The 18547-nt window shown below is 33.8% G+C and overlaps 1 protein-coding gene across 9 annotated transcripts in view; it reads left to right on the top strand.

The window, feature by feature from the left end:
• Cobll1 (cordon-bleu WH2 repeat protein like 1) overlaps positions 1-18547 on the top strand; it is a 161799-nt gene that overhangs the window by 127002 nt on the left and 16250 nt on the right. For 5 of the 9 annotated variants that reach the window (XM_048812389.1, XM_048812391.1, XM_048812395.1 and 2 more), the window contains 4 exons: positions 12351-12504; positions 12941-13015; positions 14189-14326; positions 18222-18456. In XM_048812389.1, coding sequence (XP_048668346.1) covers positions 12351-12504; positions 12941-13015; positions 14189-14326; positions 18222-18456 — 602 coding nt within the window. The remainder of the gene's footprint in view (positions 1-12350; positions 12505-12940; positions 13016-14188; positions 14327-18221; positions 18457-18547) is intronic. The other 4 variants (XM_048812390.1, XM_048812392.1, XM_048812396.1 and 1 more) reach the window with 2 other exon arrangements.

Raw genomic sequence — 18547 nt, 5'->3', positions numbered from 1 at the left:
TACCAAAGCATCTTTTTTCTGTATATAGAAATCATCATAGCCCCTGCTTATAAATCTTTCTTCTGGATGTCCTCATTCAATCCATTCCAGTGAACTTCTTTTGTACTTGGATCCCCAGGAGGTCTAGGTTGTCTCTTAAAATTCTGGACTGTGCTACCAGTGACCTCACTGAAAGTTATTTCTTTGATTCTCAACCTCTGCTCTATGACCACTTGGTGCTCTGTGTTAAGTAATCTTTTTTTAGTATGTTGCCTTTGGCAAACTACACATCTTTATATAATTTTCTAATTATTTTTTCTTTTGATCTGGACATCTGGATAGTTCTTTGATGTATTGTTCAGCAGAACCCAGAATTATTTGTTTTTCCCTAGAGAAGCTGAAGAAACATTTTTTATTTATTCATTACAAAAGTGCATGTATGCAAACACATGACTCTTGGTTGCCTAGGCATCTTAGTGCCTTTTCCTTACATTCCTGGCCATATTTGATGTGAATAGCCACCCTATGGTCCTGATTTTTCTATCTTCTGCTGCATCTCACTGTGTACCTCAGTACCTTGCACAGATCCAGGAGGAGTCAGGTGTTTTTTTTTTTGTTTTTTGTTTTTTTTGTTGTTGTTGTTGTTTTTAATAGGGATTGAACCAATGATGCTTTATCACTGAGCAACATCAAAAGCCCTTTTATTTTTAATTTTGAGACAGCGTCTCACTGAGTTGTTGAGGCTGGCTTTGGGCTTGCAATCTTCCTGCCTGAGTCCCTGGGATTACAGGTGTATACCATGGTACCCTGCTAGGAACCAACTTCTTATACTTTAATCCCATTCTGTTTTTATTTTCCTTGCTGTCACTCTTTCACCCATTGTCTGAATTGGAGATACCTGAATTCATGGTTCACTATGTTCACTCTACTTTTTAGGAGGCAGCACATCTGTTCTTTTGTTAAATCCATGGGCTGATAATTTTCACTATGTGATTTTAATAGTGTCCCCCTATGTCCAGGTCCTAAATAAATGAAGTCATATTTAAAACTAGTGTTTTGTAAATGTACTTATGGGTGTAGAGATGAGAGCATCTTGATTTTAAGTTAGACCCAAATCCACTGGTGAGTATGCCAATGATGAGTCCAGAGAGAAGGCACGTAAGGTGAAGATGAGGCAGAGGTGGTATCATGCTACTGCATGCAGCTAAGGAGCACCAGCAGCCAGCAGAAGCCACGGGATCATTGCCTTTCCAACACCTTGCTTTCGGATTTCTGGCCTTCCAAACCATGAAAGAACAACTTTGGGTTGATCTAAGCTACTCAGTCATGGTAATTTGTTATAGCAGTTCTAGGAAACCAATCTATCAGTAACTCCAATTGTAACTCCAATCCTGGTATTCTTCTGGTTGTACCTTGAACTCACTGTTACTTAGTGATTCATTATACCTGTAAACCAGCATATTTAAAACCAAAATAATTTTTTCCCTCCTAGACTGAAAAGCTAAAGATCATCTTTGACTTTTTTCCTTATTCTTTCACATCTACTTAGAAACCAATTCCTCACATAGTCACCCTTCATAATGTCTTCCATTTCCTTTGCTGAAGTCATTCCTAAGAAAATCTAGGCAGACTAAGGTGAGAAATAGCATTGAACTTGTCCTCAGGATGCTCTAAATGAAGCAAGCTGCCACATTTCTATTTGTTAATTATCACTTCCCAGTTCAGAAACCTCAGTTTGCTGTGATTGATTTTCTGGGTCTCAAGTTTCTTTACAGACTGATCATAACTTTTTAAACTCTTAATCCTCGTCATTTCCAGGATGCTTTTAACTCTGACTACAAGATTTGACTTATTGTCTCTCATGTGAAATCCTGCTTCCTTTCCTTTCATAATTGAATGGCCCTATTGCACTTACGAAAGTGTATGTATGCACACACATGAATTCTTGATTGCCTAAGCATCTCAGTGCCTTTTCCTTACATTCATTCCTACTAACTCATTCAGTGGATCCATTTTTTTTTTAACTTAAGAATTTTTTTTTTCAGATTTTAGCATAGAATACTTTTTGCTTTCTCTGAACATGTCTCCCTTGTGCCTTTTTATATTTTATGTATATGTTTAGGTAGTATATTCATATATTACATAATGCTAAAGATAAAAAGGGGAATACAGTGAAAATCATCCTTTTCTGCTATGTCCTCAACTAAATTTTTCTGCCCAAGGGCAACCAATATCGACGGTTCGAGTATCTTTCAAGAGATAATGTATGCACATTCAAGTCAATACTCATACTACCTATTGTTCTTTTCCCATGGTCATGTGCTACTTACACCATGTTATTCCTCACTTTTGGTACTTAATGATTCATTTTGGATATCCTTATTAGAACATAAAGGGCTTCCCTTGTTTAAAGATTGAATAATATTACATTGATGGATATAACAGGATTTAATTATCCTCTCCTCTAAAGATAAATATTAGGGTTAAATTGTTATTGTTTAACAATTTAAAGCTCTGTTAAATTTTCCTTTTGTCCTCTTCCAACTATAGGGCAGGAATTGTATTCTCCAGCAAAATCCTATAACACTGTAGGTATTCAAGAGAATTGGTGATATAGTACAGAGAACTGACAAACATTAATAAGTAGAGCTTCCACATATCCAAGTATATTATATACAATGAGAATTTGTCATATCACAAAATTTTAGTATTTTATTTTTGTATTTGGTGAATTTTCTGAAACACTTAGATAACATAGGTTGCTTATATTTAGTTTTATAGTAACTGGACCACATGGCTTTTAGCAATGTTTTCTTAAGCTTTTATAGAAAATCCAGAATTTTGACAACCTTATATTTAAAAATCAAGGATGAACAGCTAAAACATTATATTATATATTACACTGTGCATATAAATATAATTAACCATTGGATTGACATTACTTATATACAGACATTCAGAAAATTCAGCAAAGCATATCAATTACTTAGTTTACTGATTACTTGCTGAGGCTGGTCTTGAGCTTACAATCCTCCTGCCTCAGCCTCCTGAGTTACTGGGATTACAGATGCCACCACTCCTGGCTGAACTTTGAATTTTAACAAGTCACTATTTTATGTGTTTGAAAGTGTAGGCTTGTTGGGGAAAATGTAACTGGAAGAAAAAAATATTTGTACAAATCTGTTCTTAAGTATGCAAAGAATTTTAGATACACTTATATCCTATGATTTTCATTGTGATGCAAAATAAACCACAAGGGTGCGCTGTTTAACAGAAGTACAGTGTTGTAATCTTTTCCATTTTTTTTTTCTTCCAAACTATACTAAAGCAGAAAGAAAATATTGGAAATATTTATGTTATATTAGAAATACAAATGCTTACTTTGTATGATGAGTAAAGTGACAGAAAATGGAGTAAGAGAGATAAATATCAGTAATGTCTGACAGTGATTTATAATTAGCAGTTTTATCCATTTTGAGCTTTGAGTTCATTTTAGTGTTCTTTTAAAGTCACTAATACTATGTTTGCCACAGTCAAGGCTTACCAATAAGTTAGTTCATCTGTATCTTGAAAAAAAATTGTCAAACACATCTCTTTTATATTTTTTTTGGCTGCCCGTATTTAATAATTTGTCTAATTCCTCTAAGACATTTCTCAATATTGGCAAATTAAGATATTTGGATTGTGTTTTTGGAACTTATACTGAAATTATTCACATTACAGGCTGCTGATTTTCTGAGCTGATTTTGACAACTGATTGTGCAGTTTCCAAAGAGGACTCATAAAAGATTAAAATTAGTAAGATAGTCGAAATTTTTCTTGGAATACTTCTGTACCTAAAATTTTACCCATTTAAGAATGTATTTTACAGAATACATATTTCACTGTCAATTTTATGTCCTTAAATTTTTCTGTACTTTTTCTCTCATTATTTCAGGCCTCATGTCATTTTCCCTATAAAGGTAGATATATTCCTATCTACAAAAATGTTCATTTGAAAAGAAAAACTTTCCAATTAGAATTTTTCTGGCAGTTTTTAATGGAACTTTTGGAGCATTTTGTAGTTCTAATGATTCAAAATGTCATTTCTGTGACAAAATATAAAATATTTGACTCATTCTGTTATTTATGCAAACCATATCCCATGCATTAGTATAGAAAATGTATACAGTTATATATAGTAAGACAGACATGTGTGAAACAGGAAGTCAAAAATGCAGTGACTTGACTTAAATTGAAAGTGACTTATAATTCTGGAACTAAGTTCAGAAATCTAGTTTCTGCACTATATGTGCAGAAACTAGATTTATTACATTAGAAGAAGAGGTAAAAGAGTTGAATTTGTGGATAATCTTGACTCAGAATTCATAGAATCTTTTGGAGAATTTTTCATTTGACATATTTGGTGTGTCTTTGCTGCTTAGAGCTATGTGTATACAACAGCCACCAGCTTTTCCACTGACCACTAACATGGTATGCCATTTTCTTGGGATATTGAGTTGTGGCTGAAAACACAGTCGGAATAATCTCTAGTGGATATTTCATTTTGTCTCCTTTTGCATTCTGCCACAAACACTCAAAAAATTGAGCAATTGAGACTTTTTGCCATCTAGTATTATGCAAGTGAAATTTAATACCTAGAGTATTCATTTTTAATAAGTGACTTAATTTTTTAAACTATGTGCTGTCTTCATCTTTTACTCACTTTTATATCAATGGCTTACAAGCAGATGATGTATCTGCTTGTATGAGTAGGTATATATTTGTTTTCATTTTACTTAATTGATTTTAATCCTACTTCTTTTCAGCAGAGTAATTAAGGCTGTACTCTTCTATATGTAAAGTTTGTATTTGTAATCTTTAAGAAATATACCATTTTTTTTTTAATCCAGATCATTGGGTAACATTTTATTTTCCCCTCCACTCTCCTCTTATCATATAGAAAATGGACCACACACATCATTCTACAACTGCTTAGGAACAGTGGTTACCATGGCGTTTGTAGTTTGATACATGGAATACAGCTGTCTGTACTTCCAAAAATATGACTCGTTTCAGTAGAGAAATGCACTGGCACAATATATTTAATCTTTCCCAGATATAAAGCATATTTTATCAATGTGGTTTTCATAAGGTTCATTTCAAGGGTCACAGTAACAAAAGCTATGGTGAATGCTTATATATTGACTATTAATATTCCATATCAAGTTTAAAGAATATTACCCAGTTAATCTCCACAATAACCCTCTGTATCACTACTTTTTAGTTTTCTGCCCATTTTAGTTCTGACCGAAAAGTAAAAAAAAAACTATTATAAAGTTAAATTTTAAATAAAAATATTATTCAAAGAACAACGGGTTCTGGGATTAATGTGGAATTCTCTTCCTTATCTATTAATATGCAAAACAGTTGTATCTCTCTAAAATTGCACAAGATATTCATAAAACCATATTGAAAATCATCAGTGTTAGGAGGCTTTCTGGACCAGTCTTTGTGGTTCAAAGTTTGCTTAGCCTGTCTGCCATGGTGTATTTTGTACCTCATGGAGAGATTCACCTTTCAGTGGTAATCGGTTTGTGTTAACAGAAGCCAGGGCAGAGAGAAGCGGGCGTCTTTCCTAGAATGATGGTGATAAGCTTATAGAGGTGGGGCACTGTCTGGAATGAAGCCAGCTATACATCTTTGGTGCATTTTTTGGAATCAACTGAATTGGCCCCAGTTTGTTTACCTGTAGGTGTTTCATATCTGCTAAGATGAAAACAGAGGACTAGAGTTACCACCATTTCCTATCTTTAAGCTTGATCATGGGCTCTGCGCTCTTCTGGTTCATCCTGTCTTTTCCCCACAAGATATACTATTGAGAGAGGCCCTCATCTTTAGGCTTTAACAAAATCTTATAAGCAAAGGATTCTCAATAACAAGAATTGGTTGTATGCTATCTCAGAAAATTGTAGGGCGTATGAAATGAAAATGCATGTTGCCTCAAGAGAAGTGTAAAAACGTTTTCAGGTCATAAAAACCAAGTTGTAAAATTTGTAATTTTTTTTCTTCTTTGCATAGAAAAGGGCTGGAAAAAGAAGTATATTGTGGCAGAACAGGAATTGACGTGGTTTGGAGAATGGTTACATTCTATTCTTGGGCCTATGATTTTTTTTTTTGTCCTTGTCATTTTTTTTTCCCATCATCATCATCTTCATTGAACTTCTCTGTGGCTTGGTTTTCTCCTCTGTAGAATAAGGTTTTGTAACTATGTTCATCAAAGTGTCTTCCAGCTCTAGTATTGTAAAATTATTTTAATCCTTTTATTGTCTTTTAAAATTGGACGAAAGGGCTTTGTTATGGGAAGTTTTGATCAGTGGTAATGGGATGGTGACGCCTACTTCAACTCTGTGAGGATTTATGAAACCTAAACTACAGAAGCAACTTAAGACATTGAATAATGGACATCTTTCTCCCTGGACTCCTGAAGGAGCACATGGGTATCACTAAAAAGTGCTCAAAGACTTAGTTTCCTGAAGATGTGTTCAAGTTACTGAAGTTGCTAAGATATTCAAGTTCATTAACTTGCTAAAATATTTCATACTATCTCATAGTATTTACTAGGAATATATAAGCTGGAGATGAATAATGTTGATCTGTCCCTTAAAATATATATATATATATAATTATAATTTTACAGGATTTCTTAGGTTCTATTTACTCTGCTCCTCCCCACATGTGAAAATAATATTGTAAACAGATAATAAAAAACTCCTAATAGATATATTAAATAACATTATTAAAATTAGGCTACTGTTTATATCCCTTAATTCAATTTTTTTTTGTGTTCTTTAACTCTTATCTAGAATGCATTGATTCCAGTGACCCACATCTTATGATTCACCTAATGATTAATAAGTGACCTAGTAACTAGTGCAAAGCTAGTCCTCAGCTAGTCATCAGTCTTTTGAACACTATTTAATTCTGTTTTCAGCTTTTATTTAGTTTCATTTGAACCAGTGAATTTTGATTTGGATGAGAATTATGGGACACTAACTATCTGGCCTGGTTTTCAACCTGACGTTGCCCTTTTTGCTAGAGGATTCTGTTTTTCCTTGTAGTGTTTCCCTTTTCACAGAGCACAAAGTTTGGTGATGTGTGTTTCTATTACAGGTACAGTGGTCACTAATGGCAGACAGACTTATCAGTAGCTTTAACTAAAGTAAATAATTGAATATCTCTAATGATTAACCATAGCAGTTTCTCCTGGTAAATAGAAACCCGTTTTCTCATATTGTAAACCCTTTAGACTTAAAATAATTAATCTCAACCACTGTTAAAATAATATATATACATATATATATATATATATAAAATTTGACCAAAGGAAATGTATGCTGGTTGTAAAAGGTAAACATTTATAAGCAATTCTTTATTTAATTCTTCATGTAAACTTCGCCTGTTAGATTGTTCAAATTTATATACTCTAATGCATATTCACATACTCATCACCAGCATTTAACAAACTTGTGTTAAATATTTAACTTTTATTAAAGTCCTTCATGGTATGATGAAATAACTTGAAGTGATTAAAGGTGGCGAATTTTAGAACAGTGAATTTGGCTTACTCAGCGGACTAAGCACAGGTTCCTGAACATTGAACACTGTTGGGTTTTAAGGTTGATCATAACTGAGATTGTTTCCAGTAGGACTTCCACTGCCACTGTCACCAAAGAGAAAGACAGTCTTAAGTACCTCCCTTTTTTTTATATCCATACTTTTCACTTTAACCTTAATAATTATCATGTTTTTATTTTGTTTACGGAATACATTCACATGCTTTAAAACAGAGATGTCATGTAATAACAGCTGATATATATGGAACATGTACTGTGTACTAGGCACCATTTTATATATGCTGTGGATCATTTAAGGATCACAGCACCTTTTAACATAAATATGGTTACTTTTTATAGATGAGGAGACTGAAGGTCACAGAGACAGTAAATGGCAAGTTTCCTGGTTCTGCCCCTAGTGTTGACCCCATAGCCCATTTTGGGGATCATCATTATGGTGGGCTATCTTCCAACATGAAAATCTTCTATGAACCTCCCTCTGGTTTAAACAGATTCACATTCAGCACACCAGGTGATTGAATTCTGATCAGTGCAAAAGTAGGGTTACTTGGAGACTATTGGGAGCACATCCTGAAGGACACAGGAGAATAAATTCTAAATGGAAACTTGTGTATTACTTAAATAACTGTGGTAATTTAGGAAGTTTACTTTCTAGCTGTAAGTATTCCTGTTACAACCACTGTTAAAATATATGTGTGTGTGTGTGTGTGTGTTTGGAGCCTTTCCAATCTTTTGTATTAGGATATATATACAGTATACATATCTGAGTACACACCAGCCTTCTTGGCTACAGTCTAACCAAGAAATACTTAAGTGTTCTAATGTAAATACTCCATCTTTTCCAGCAGATTTTCACCCAAGAGAAGGATATGTTTAGTAGATACAGAACATCTTTTCCTCAAAGACCAAGTACTTCTCCAGGTCGTCTTAGTAGTGATATTTTAGTCAACCCCAAAAAACTTCAAATTTGACTTTTAGTAACTTTTTTTGGCTGTTATCTTAACTGACTGAAGCTCTTTTCTGAGAGTCTCTTTTTATAAAAACAACTAACCTCTTCTGTATCCCATAGGACGACTGAAAATATAAAGCTATTTCTTAAATTCTATTACTGGTATCACATCTCAAAATTTACATTTCTATTATTAATCTTGTATTGATTATCTAAACTCACAATTCTTATTAATTCAGAACTCCTGCTTTTGGATCATCTTATACCAATTGTTACATTTATATTTTGTCTCTTTATTTAGCAAGTTTTCACTATTAATCATAGGATGGAATCTAGTTATGACAGGCACAAGTTCTACCTCGTATCAATTAGTAAGAATGATGTCTCTCCTAATGTCCTTGTTCTGAGAGTCTGTGGTTCAAACTGCAACTCTAGAAATGTACATCCATTTATACCAGTGTTTTGTAGAATGATTTTACTATATATGCTTCCCAGGGTATCCAGGGCTTTGCATTCCCTCAGTTGTCTTCATAAATGCTATTTATTTATTTTGACAAGTTTTAAATTCCTTGTTAAGAGAAACATACATATTCTGTACAAAAATGCTAGCTTATTTTAGGATCTCCAGACTGATAAATATATGAATATGTGGGTATTCTGTCTTTGAGTTATTGATAGGTTCACATGAATTTGTGAGTATAAAAATTCCTCTCTTTTTAAAATTTCTATGCTGTCTGCCTTACTGTATTATGAAAGTCTTTAGCTCTTACACACTATTGTCTGTGAAGTTCATATCATGACTACTTTTAGCATGTAATAGGTGAGATCTATAAGTGACAGTGATTGAGAATATGGCCAAAGATGGAAGTATTTTTATTATATACTTCATGAAAGCAATCAGTCAAAACATGAGAAACATGAAACTAAGGAGGAAAATCAAAGATGTCATTTCTTGGTTGTGCTCTTACCGCATTATTACTAATAAACCAGGTCTGCAGTGAGAGTGATGCTTAAATAAGGCTATACTGAAGTCAGTTTCTCAAGAAATAACAACTTTTGATTTTTAGACAAATATTTTTAAATGTTCTTTTAGCATTTAACCATCTCCTTGAGTTTCTCTGAATTTGCTAATATTATGAGAGATCAAGTAAAAGTTTCAGACCACAGAGGCATTATAATCTACTCAAATCAATATTTACTGCTAATTCCTCACTGTGTTTCTTTATCAGCTGTTTATTACTGAGGATCCTTCTCTTGAATTATTTAGGAGGTCTGTTGGGGATCCATCCCATGACCTCCTGGGGTGGGGGGAATGATCACTATAGTTAATCAGAATTGACTTTAGTGACTCAGAATCAAAATCTGAATTTGAGTGGCAGATTTTCTTTTCTTGCTAGATTATTGGAGGTCTGAGTTCTGAAGAAGGAACAGCACAATATGATGGCAAGGGCTAACTGTAACTATATACCAACTAATATGGTAGAAGTTTAATATTTTGTGGGATGGTGAGATCACCAGCCACCTTGTCTCTCCTTCCTTAAGAGGAATGATGAATGAGGGGTTTGTATAGTATAGCATCTGCCATGTGGGCTTGTGTTTCTATCCCTGTAGTGATCCATCGCTGTCTTCAGTATCTCACACAGTTGGCAGTGATGATGGCTTTTAAATCATTTTTTTTTTCTTTTGGGGAAGGTTTTTTTTCCCCCTCTGGCAGAAGTATTAGAAAGTTATGAAATAGCAAATTTGTCAATTTTTTCTGGATGTGTAGCAAAGCACAAAGACAGAAAACTTCTTATGTATTGGATTATTTTGCTTGGATGTACTTACATGGTCCTGTAAGATTGGAATGACCCAAATGTACACAAACATCTAGTCCAAGTTTATCAAGACTTCTTACCCATGAAGAAGAGAATATAGAATTCATTTTCCACTCACTTAAATATTTATTGAGAAACTTCTGTGTGCCAAACAATTGTTCTAGAATTATAGCAATGAGCAAAATAGGAAAACAAGTTCCTGCTCTTACAGCCAATTCCAGTGGAAGCAGATAATAAACCAGTAAATAAGCCAAAGGCTGTTAAAGGCTGATAGTAAAAAATAAAGCTTGGAAATGGGATAGAAACTTTTGGAGTCAGGGAGGAAGGCATTGGAAGGTGACATGTGAGAAATAACCAGAAGGAAATGAGGGAGGAAGACATTAAGCTATCAGAAGGAAGAACATTCTAGGTACAGGAACAGCCAGGGTAGCCACCCCAGGAACACTCCAGGCACACATGAGAGGCAGCAAAAAGGCCAGTGTGACTGGAGTGAGCTGTTCTGTCCTTACAGATGGTCAGAGACATCTAGGAACCAGGTCATCAATTAAAAGGACTTAGATTTTCTGTGCCAATTGGGAAAATACTAGAAGGTTTTGAACAAAACATCCTAAAATGACTTACACACTTTAACAGGATCCTTTTTTTCTGCTATGTTGAGAAAAGACAGTAGGCATGCAGCATAGAAATAGAGCCCTGTTAGAGTGTTGTCAATGATTCAGACTCTGGTAGAAGTCAAGCTGATGCTGGGTGTCTTTTAAGTGAGGAGCCAACAGGATAGACTTGTTATGGATGATGAGAGAGGAGATGACAGCAAACAGAAGGATGACTTGCTTTTTGCTGAGATAAAGACCATGAGAAGTATAGAGATTGGGGTAGAAGGAAGAGAAGGAATGACTGCCGAGATTTCAGTTTTAGACGTGCTAAGTTGAAGTGGCCTTGATGTGGAGACCAAAACAGGTCATCGGATGGAGTAGACATGAGTTTACAACCATCAACATGTATATAAAACTTAAAGGTAACAAATCATCAAGAGAGAGTCTAAGTATAGATATTAACAAGAATATGGCCAGAGTTCTGGTGACACCAATGTTGGTCAGAAGATGAAAAGTAATAAACCAAGAAAGCAGAGCAGCCAGAGTATGGATCTGTTGAGAGTGAGGAATGTGGTGTTCTGGGTAAGAAAAAGCACTACAGAAGGAAGGTCATGTGTGTTTATTGCTGCTAACAGGTCCAAAAAAAAAAATGAGTTCTGAGAAATGACCACTGATTTATTTGTGGTCAAGGTCATTGGTGATTTTGATAGGAAAAGTGTTAATGGGTCAAGGGTTGGTAAAAGTTTAATTGGGAAACTCAAATGGGAAAAGAGAAATTGCAGAAATAAACTATGAACAACTCTAAGTTTTGTTATAAGTGAAAGAGCAAAGATGGCGTGGCAGTTGGCCAGGAGGCATCAATCTGCCTGAGGAGGCAGGATAGTCCTAGGGTCTGCAGACATTCACCTTCCAGGAAGGTGAGCAGTAGCCATTTGTAGTCTGTGACCTCAAGGACCTTATCTTGGGTAAATATAAATTCTTGAAACATTTTCCACTGATACACTGGTGCTAATAAGAGATAGATTAACCAAGCCAGCTATTAGTGTACCAGTACTTTTCCCCTTTTTAACCCTTACTTTACATTCAATAATTTCTCTGATTCTTCTGTAAAAGTTAGTTTTTAACTGTATTTCTCAAAAGCCTTCTACATTTCAATTTATTTTCATATTTGTCCCCTGTCCTAGTCTAAGTTAGTTGAGGAGGGCCATATTTTATTTTTCCTTACATTTTACCTTACTTCACAGATTTTCTTTTGTTCCATAACTATTTTTTGAATAAATTACTATTGTGCTTCATTTTGGTAGATGATGGATTTGTTATAAAGATCTGTGTCTTCATAAGGTTTGCAGTTAATTTCTAAATACAAGATTGTGTTTGGTGGTTTTGTTTTTTACAGAGTCCCTGTGAAGCAGGCATGGTGAGAACAGACTCACTGCAGCTCAGTAGCTCCTCCATCGGGACTTCATCTTTGAGGAGAACAAAGCGAAAAGCACCTTCCCCACCCTCCAAAGCAGCCCAGCGTTCCAGTGATGGAAATGGCCAAGTGACTGGTAATGTTACTTTTCCCATTAACACTATCATTTGTATTATGTTCTGCTTAATACAAACAGAAATGATATGTTTGTCTTTTTATTAAATAATGACATTTAGGATTTATAAATAGTCCCTGATTATTCTCACTTGACTGCTTTCTATGAATCTGCAACACAAAATAAAATGACAAAATTATATGGCTTCATTATCCTAAAATGAGCAGATTGTAATTTGTAAACTTATTTAGAAAACATTGCCACTCCAGGATTGACTTATATAGTAAGAGGAATGAATCTAAGTGGAATTTTGTCATTTCACAGTTGGGTAGTAAAATGACTTTTAGCAAGGTCAGAACTCAATTCTTTCTGGATTGTATTAAAAAAAAAGCTACAGTGAAGCTGTAAAGGTGTTTTATGTATGAGGCTTGTTTATAAGTTGTGTTGTTCCTTTCAGCCCTGCAGTTAGTAGATGGGATTCCTCCAGACAGTGCTTTGGAAACAAGCTCCCCTGAGGGGCCATCCAGCCCAGGTATGACACCTTGACTCCATTCTGTGTCAGTACTGAAAAAGAATTTCCATGACAGTTGAGGAATGGATTTAATTAGAATGCTCTATATGAAAGAGATCAGATTATTTGACCTCATTTCCCAAATTTATTTCTTTGTGAAATGAATTCTCCTTCCCTTACTCCCCCCAGGAGTAGAGATTAGAGTCTGAAACTGGCACAAGATCAACATTTCAGTTCTAGAATTATACCTGGAGGACTTTCCCTGTTTGGTCTCTTGTTTTTTCTTATTGAATGTCAGGTCGACATTTGTTAACCTCCTTCCCAAGAGTACTGACACATGATAGTTAGAAACGTTTGGTATGTTTAGGGAAAAAAATTTACATTAAAATATAAGCATAGTTTCTTTAAGCAATGCTTCTAGGTATGAATTCAATGACCAGGTATCCTACTGTCATGGTAAAAATTTGTTACCCTGAAAATAATTTCTATTATATAACTTGCATTAACAGTTCTCCTCAAATAAGTAAAATTCCAGTAAAAATAGAATGATTCAATCTAATACCATTTCCAATATTTTCAATAATAGCTACTTAGTGGCCCTTATAAAAAGATGTACAATAAAATTTCTCACCTTTAGCGTTTGTTAGACATAAGTGAATACAATAGATTGGAAATGTGATACAGAAATAGAATATTATATGCTAGTACATTAGCATGGGGATAATTTGGTAAGTACAACAAATACTTATTATGACTACCTAATTTTTAGCGTTTGTTTTCACAAATTAGTCCAGGAGCACCTAAATTTTAATCTGAATCTTTAATCTTTATGATATAGGAATTTGGAAATTAATATATATAAGAATTCTTTACTCCTGTGTTTGTGATTTAAAATATTATATAACTAATAATGATTTTTTTTCAGAATAATATCAATGATACCATCTTATTCTACAAAGGAAATGTAATGAATAACATTAGCATATGTATAGTGAAATTAGAAGATTTTGAAGTACTGGAAAAAGATGTGCATGCTATTCAGACTCTGCTCGGTATCTGTTTCTCTCCCTTTGTTCTCTTTTCATCCTCTTGTTTAATGCATGGATAATTGTGAGCTCAGAAATCTGATTTCTTCGAAAATGCTTTCTGGTCTCTGCTTGCCTTAACTTTGTTGTCTAAGTGCCATTTCTACAGAATCTGCTTCTTTGGCAGAAGCCTACCTGGGCCCTGGGCTCCTCAGTCATGAACAGAGCACGGTTCCCAAACTGACAGATGAAGCCTCTCTCTCTGAGGGCCCTGGAACGCCTGAGGCAGCCATAGCATCATTGACATGTAGGTGTCAGGCCTTTCCTGATTGTGGCTTTGTTCTATGCAGATTAAGACATCATCCATTATAGACTTGATTACTTGTGAAGCCTTTCTGTAAGAATGTTTCATAAAGAAATTGGAATTTCTTTTCACTTGAAATTTTATCCATGGTTAGAGTTTACAATAGTAAACTATATAAATGAATATGATGCAATGTAAGATTAATAAACTTAGGAATTCTGCAGAGTTTTACCTTCTATTTGACTTCCTGCTTTTTTTGAGGGAACTTTTAAACCTTACTATTTTCAATAAATTCACTATATATAATATAGTTTAGATTCAGAATTGCCAAAAATGAGAAGGAATTCAAATGTCCCCATTCTGAAGAATGGGCAAATTGTAGTTCATCCATGTCTTAGAATACAGTACTTCTACTTAACCATAAAAAGGAACAACAATGAATCCTCACAATATGGCTGAATCTAAAACATTATGTTAAGTCAGGAAGCCCAGATATAAATGCCTAGATGTTACATTCTTATTCATGTGACACTTTTGCAAAGGTAAAACTATAGGGATAATGGTTGCCAAAGACTAGGAAGTGTGAAGAAGTTTAGGTGACTAAGAATTTTCTGTGTCTTAATTGTGGTGGTAATTGTATTTACACAACTACATCAGTCCATCAAAATCCAAAGAATCATGTGAATTTTACTGAATGGAAATTATTTTCCAAGGATGAAAGAAAAACAATTCTAGTAGCATCAACAATGCTGTGACATAGCATATTTGAATGAACGAATAACAGAAAAAAGGGATTGTATTTGAATAGGATTAATTTAACACAATTATATTTTTGCAAAGGAATAGTATTTAACAGGCTATTTTGCCATTTTTATGATCCCCAGAAAAAATATATTAGATATCTTAAAAGTCCTAGTTAAATTTTAAACTTTAATAACTTCACAAGTAAAATGCTACAGACTTACAAAAATGTCTTTTGGAAGTTTAAGTAGCTACATTTCTTTTCCATATGTTAATTGTTTTTTAATCTTAAATAATTAAAAAATATTCTTTTCAGTCAGTATTTGCTATTTTTAAAGGGACTGAAAAAAATAAGTTAAAATATTCAAATTATCTAAAATAAAAGAAACTTCAATCATTATACTTTCAAATGATTTTTAAACAATTTAAATAATTTCTTTTCATATTTATTCTTGTATTCTTAACAGTACTTTAAGATTTAGAACACCATGTTCTTTGAAAGTGAATACGCTGCCTTTAGAACTTTTAAACCTGAAATAAAATAGTTCTGATAGAATACTTGTGAAACTTATTCATTGTTCACAGCCCCTTCCCCATTTCTTTTTTTATTTTAGTGCTAGAATTTGGCACATACTAAATAAACTTGATTTTTTTTTCAAAGTGTGAGCTTACCTGTGCTAATCAAACAGACTGAAAATTCTCTTGGGTGATTAGAAATTCTTAATATCATTCTAAGTGAAATAGGTCAGACTCAGATATTCTGACAAGGGTTGTATGTTTTCTCTCACATATGGAAGTTAGAAGGGAAAAGGGATCTCATGGAAATGAAAGGGAGTAGAAGAAGGGGATGGAAAGGGTGTGAGGAGCTGAGGGCATGGAAAGTATTAGTGGATGAAATCAATCAAAGTATGCTATGTCCACGAATGAACATACCACAATAAATCCTGCCTTTACATATAATTATAGTGTACTAATTAAAATAATAGTAATGGAAGGCAGATCATTAGAGAAGCCAATCAAGGAGAGGGAGGAGTGGAGGGAAAGGGCAGGTAGCAGGGAATGAGATTGATTAAATTATGTGCATAATGTGTAGGCACATGACATAATGAATCATGCCATTATGAATAATTATCATGCACGGGTAAAAAATAATTATTGCCTTTTCTAAGACTTTTAATAATAGGAATGCTTTTCAAGTGGATAAAAATATATATTTAAGCAAGCTGGTATGATGTTTACAACCATCAAATCATCCCAGAAAAATTCGAAAAAATTTTTGAAACATCTTACTCATGCCTTATACCTTAATTGAGACCAGTTTCTCAGTGAGGACCTCATACTTGGGAAAAAAAAAGTTATGTATCTGAAATACTTGTGACAGCATGAGAAATACATGGATAATGATGGGTAATTTGCTAAACAGCACATCAGTTAATATAATTTTCAAAAGAGCTGAATACATACTGAAAAATCATGTATAAAACACTTCTACATCTGAACCATCATGGGCTTTTATTTTTCTCAGTACACAGTTTTCAACTTATATAAATATACTCTTACTATGATATGATATTATAGACATATAATATTGCACAAGGCATCATAATGGCTATTGCACATGTCATGATAAAGCAACTTTTGCCAAAATATGTACATATAAAAATTCACTTAAAATTTTAAATACTTCTTAGTACTCTAATTTAATGGGGGCATTTTTTATTGTTAATTTAAAGTACCCCATATTTGTTTCTTTTTAATACAGGGTCTTGCTATGTCACCCAGACTGACCTTGAAGTCCTAGACTCACACAGTCCTCCTGCCTCAGCCTCCTGAGGTGCTGGGACTACAGTCATGCAATACTGCCTGAGGCTGGGGATGGAACCCAGGGCCTCAAGCATGCTAGGCAAGCTTTTAACTAAACTGTATCTCCAGGCTCAATGCCTGTTTCTTAAGAAGCACAATGAACATACTTTTCTATCTCCACATTAAGAGATAAAATTATATTTTTAAGTATAAGCTTCAAATATCTTAAAATTTTTATTAAATTTTGTGAATGTGCTGATCACTATAATCCAATGCCGTAACATATTTCCCTCCTTTAGAAATAAAACTTTACTTGGATGTTTAATTTTATTTAAGAAAATTCCAGGACCTTAGTGTTTGGTTTAAATTTATTTTCACAGCTCATCTTGACCATTAACTATGGACATCAACTGCTAAGGATGTCTCCAACTTTATCATAGTACCACTGGTTGTCAATACTAAGAAGTAATGATAAAACACATTTTTATACAATGAAAAATTAGCCACAACTGTTGAAAAATGATAACTACACATATTAGTATATGATATTTAAGGTATTATAAGTAGATCCAAAGCTAGGTCGAAACATTGGGTATAATATACTTATATTTATATTAAATAAACCAACAAAAAAGGAAATATGAATATGGATATCTGCTTATGTGTGCATGTTATTATTTCTGACAATATACAGGAAACATGTGTTGGAGGAAGTTGCCTCTGAGAATCAAACTGGGTGGTAGTAAAAATTATCAGTGCTTCATACTTGTTTCCAGGTTAAAAACATATTAAGCATTTAGATCATTTAACCCTGGTTGCACAGTAAAATCACCGGAGGAAACTTAAACATTCTTGGCTCCACCCTTTTGAGATTTTTATTTAATAGCTAAGGAGTAGGGTATGAGCTTGAGTATTTTCAAAAGGGGTTCAGATAATTTTCAGGTATAGTTAGTGCTAATAACTACTGAGTCAAACTCTATGTGCAAAAATCTCATGCTTGTTTAATTTGCATTAAAATAAACTTGTATTTAACTTACATTGATTTACAGCATGGATTTAAAATCATTTTAAAAAACGTACTCTTAAATGAAATATTTAACTTGACATTTATGATGCTAAATCATCTTCTATGAATAAAACCTAGAGTGATAGCAAATTGTATTTAGGATTATATGCATGTGAGACAATCTTGTTATATATTAACATGATTATTCACATGAGAAAAACATTTCACTACTAATTTTGAACCTGATTAAAAACTTCAGCTAATTATTAAATATTCCTTCCTTGCTAGTATTACATAGGGTAAATGAAATAAATTAATATTCAGGATGATATATGCATTTCTTTGTAGCTGGAATAAGCTCTGATTATAGCCTGGAAGAAATAGAAGAAAAGGAAGAACTGAGTGAAGGGCCTAAAGATGAGGTGGAAAATATTTCTCTGAAGTCACCAGACATTCCTTTTGCATCTACTGATATAACAAATACACTGAAAAATGATTCTGACTCAGCCCTTGGCATCAATAGCCGAGAGGCCTCTCCAAACTCCAAGGAAGAAAACCAAGAAACTAGAAACACAGATGGACCGTAAGTAGTCTGAATGCCAGAGTGTTGCTGGCAATTTGTTTAGTTAGTACTATTCTTTTTTAGTTAGTACTTTTCTTTTGTTTAGATTCTA

Source organism: Marmota marmota, unplaced genomic scaffold (genome assembly GCF_001458135.2).
Source record: "Marmota marmota marmota unplaced genomic scaffold, marMar, whole genome shotgun sequence".
Classification (NCBI taxonomy): Eukaryota; Metazoa; Chordata; class Mammalia; order Rodentia; family Sciuridae; genus Marmota; species Marmota marmota.
The sequence above is the reverse complement of the archived record's forward strand: the minus strand, read 5'-3'. Positions and strand labels throughout refer to the sequence as shown.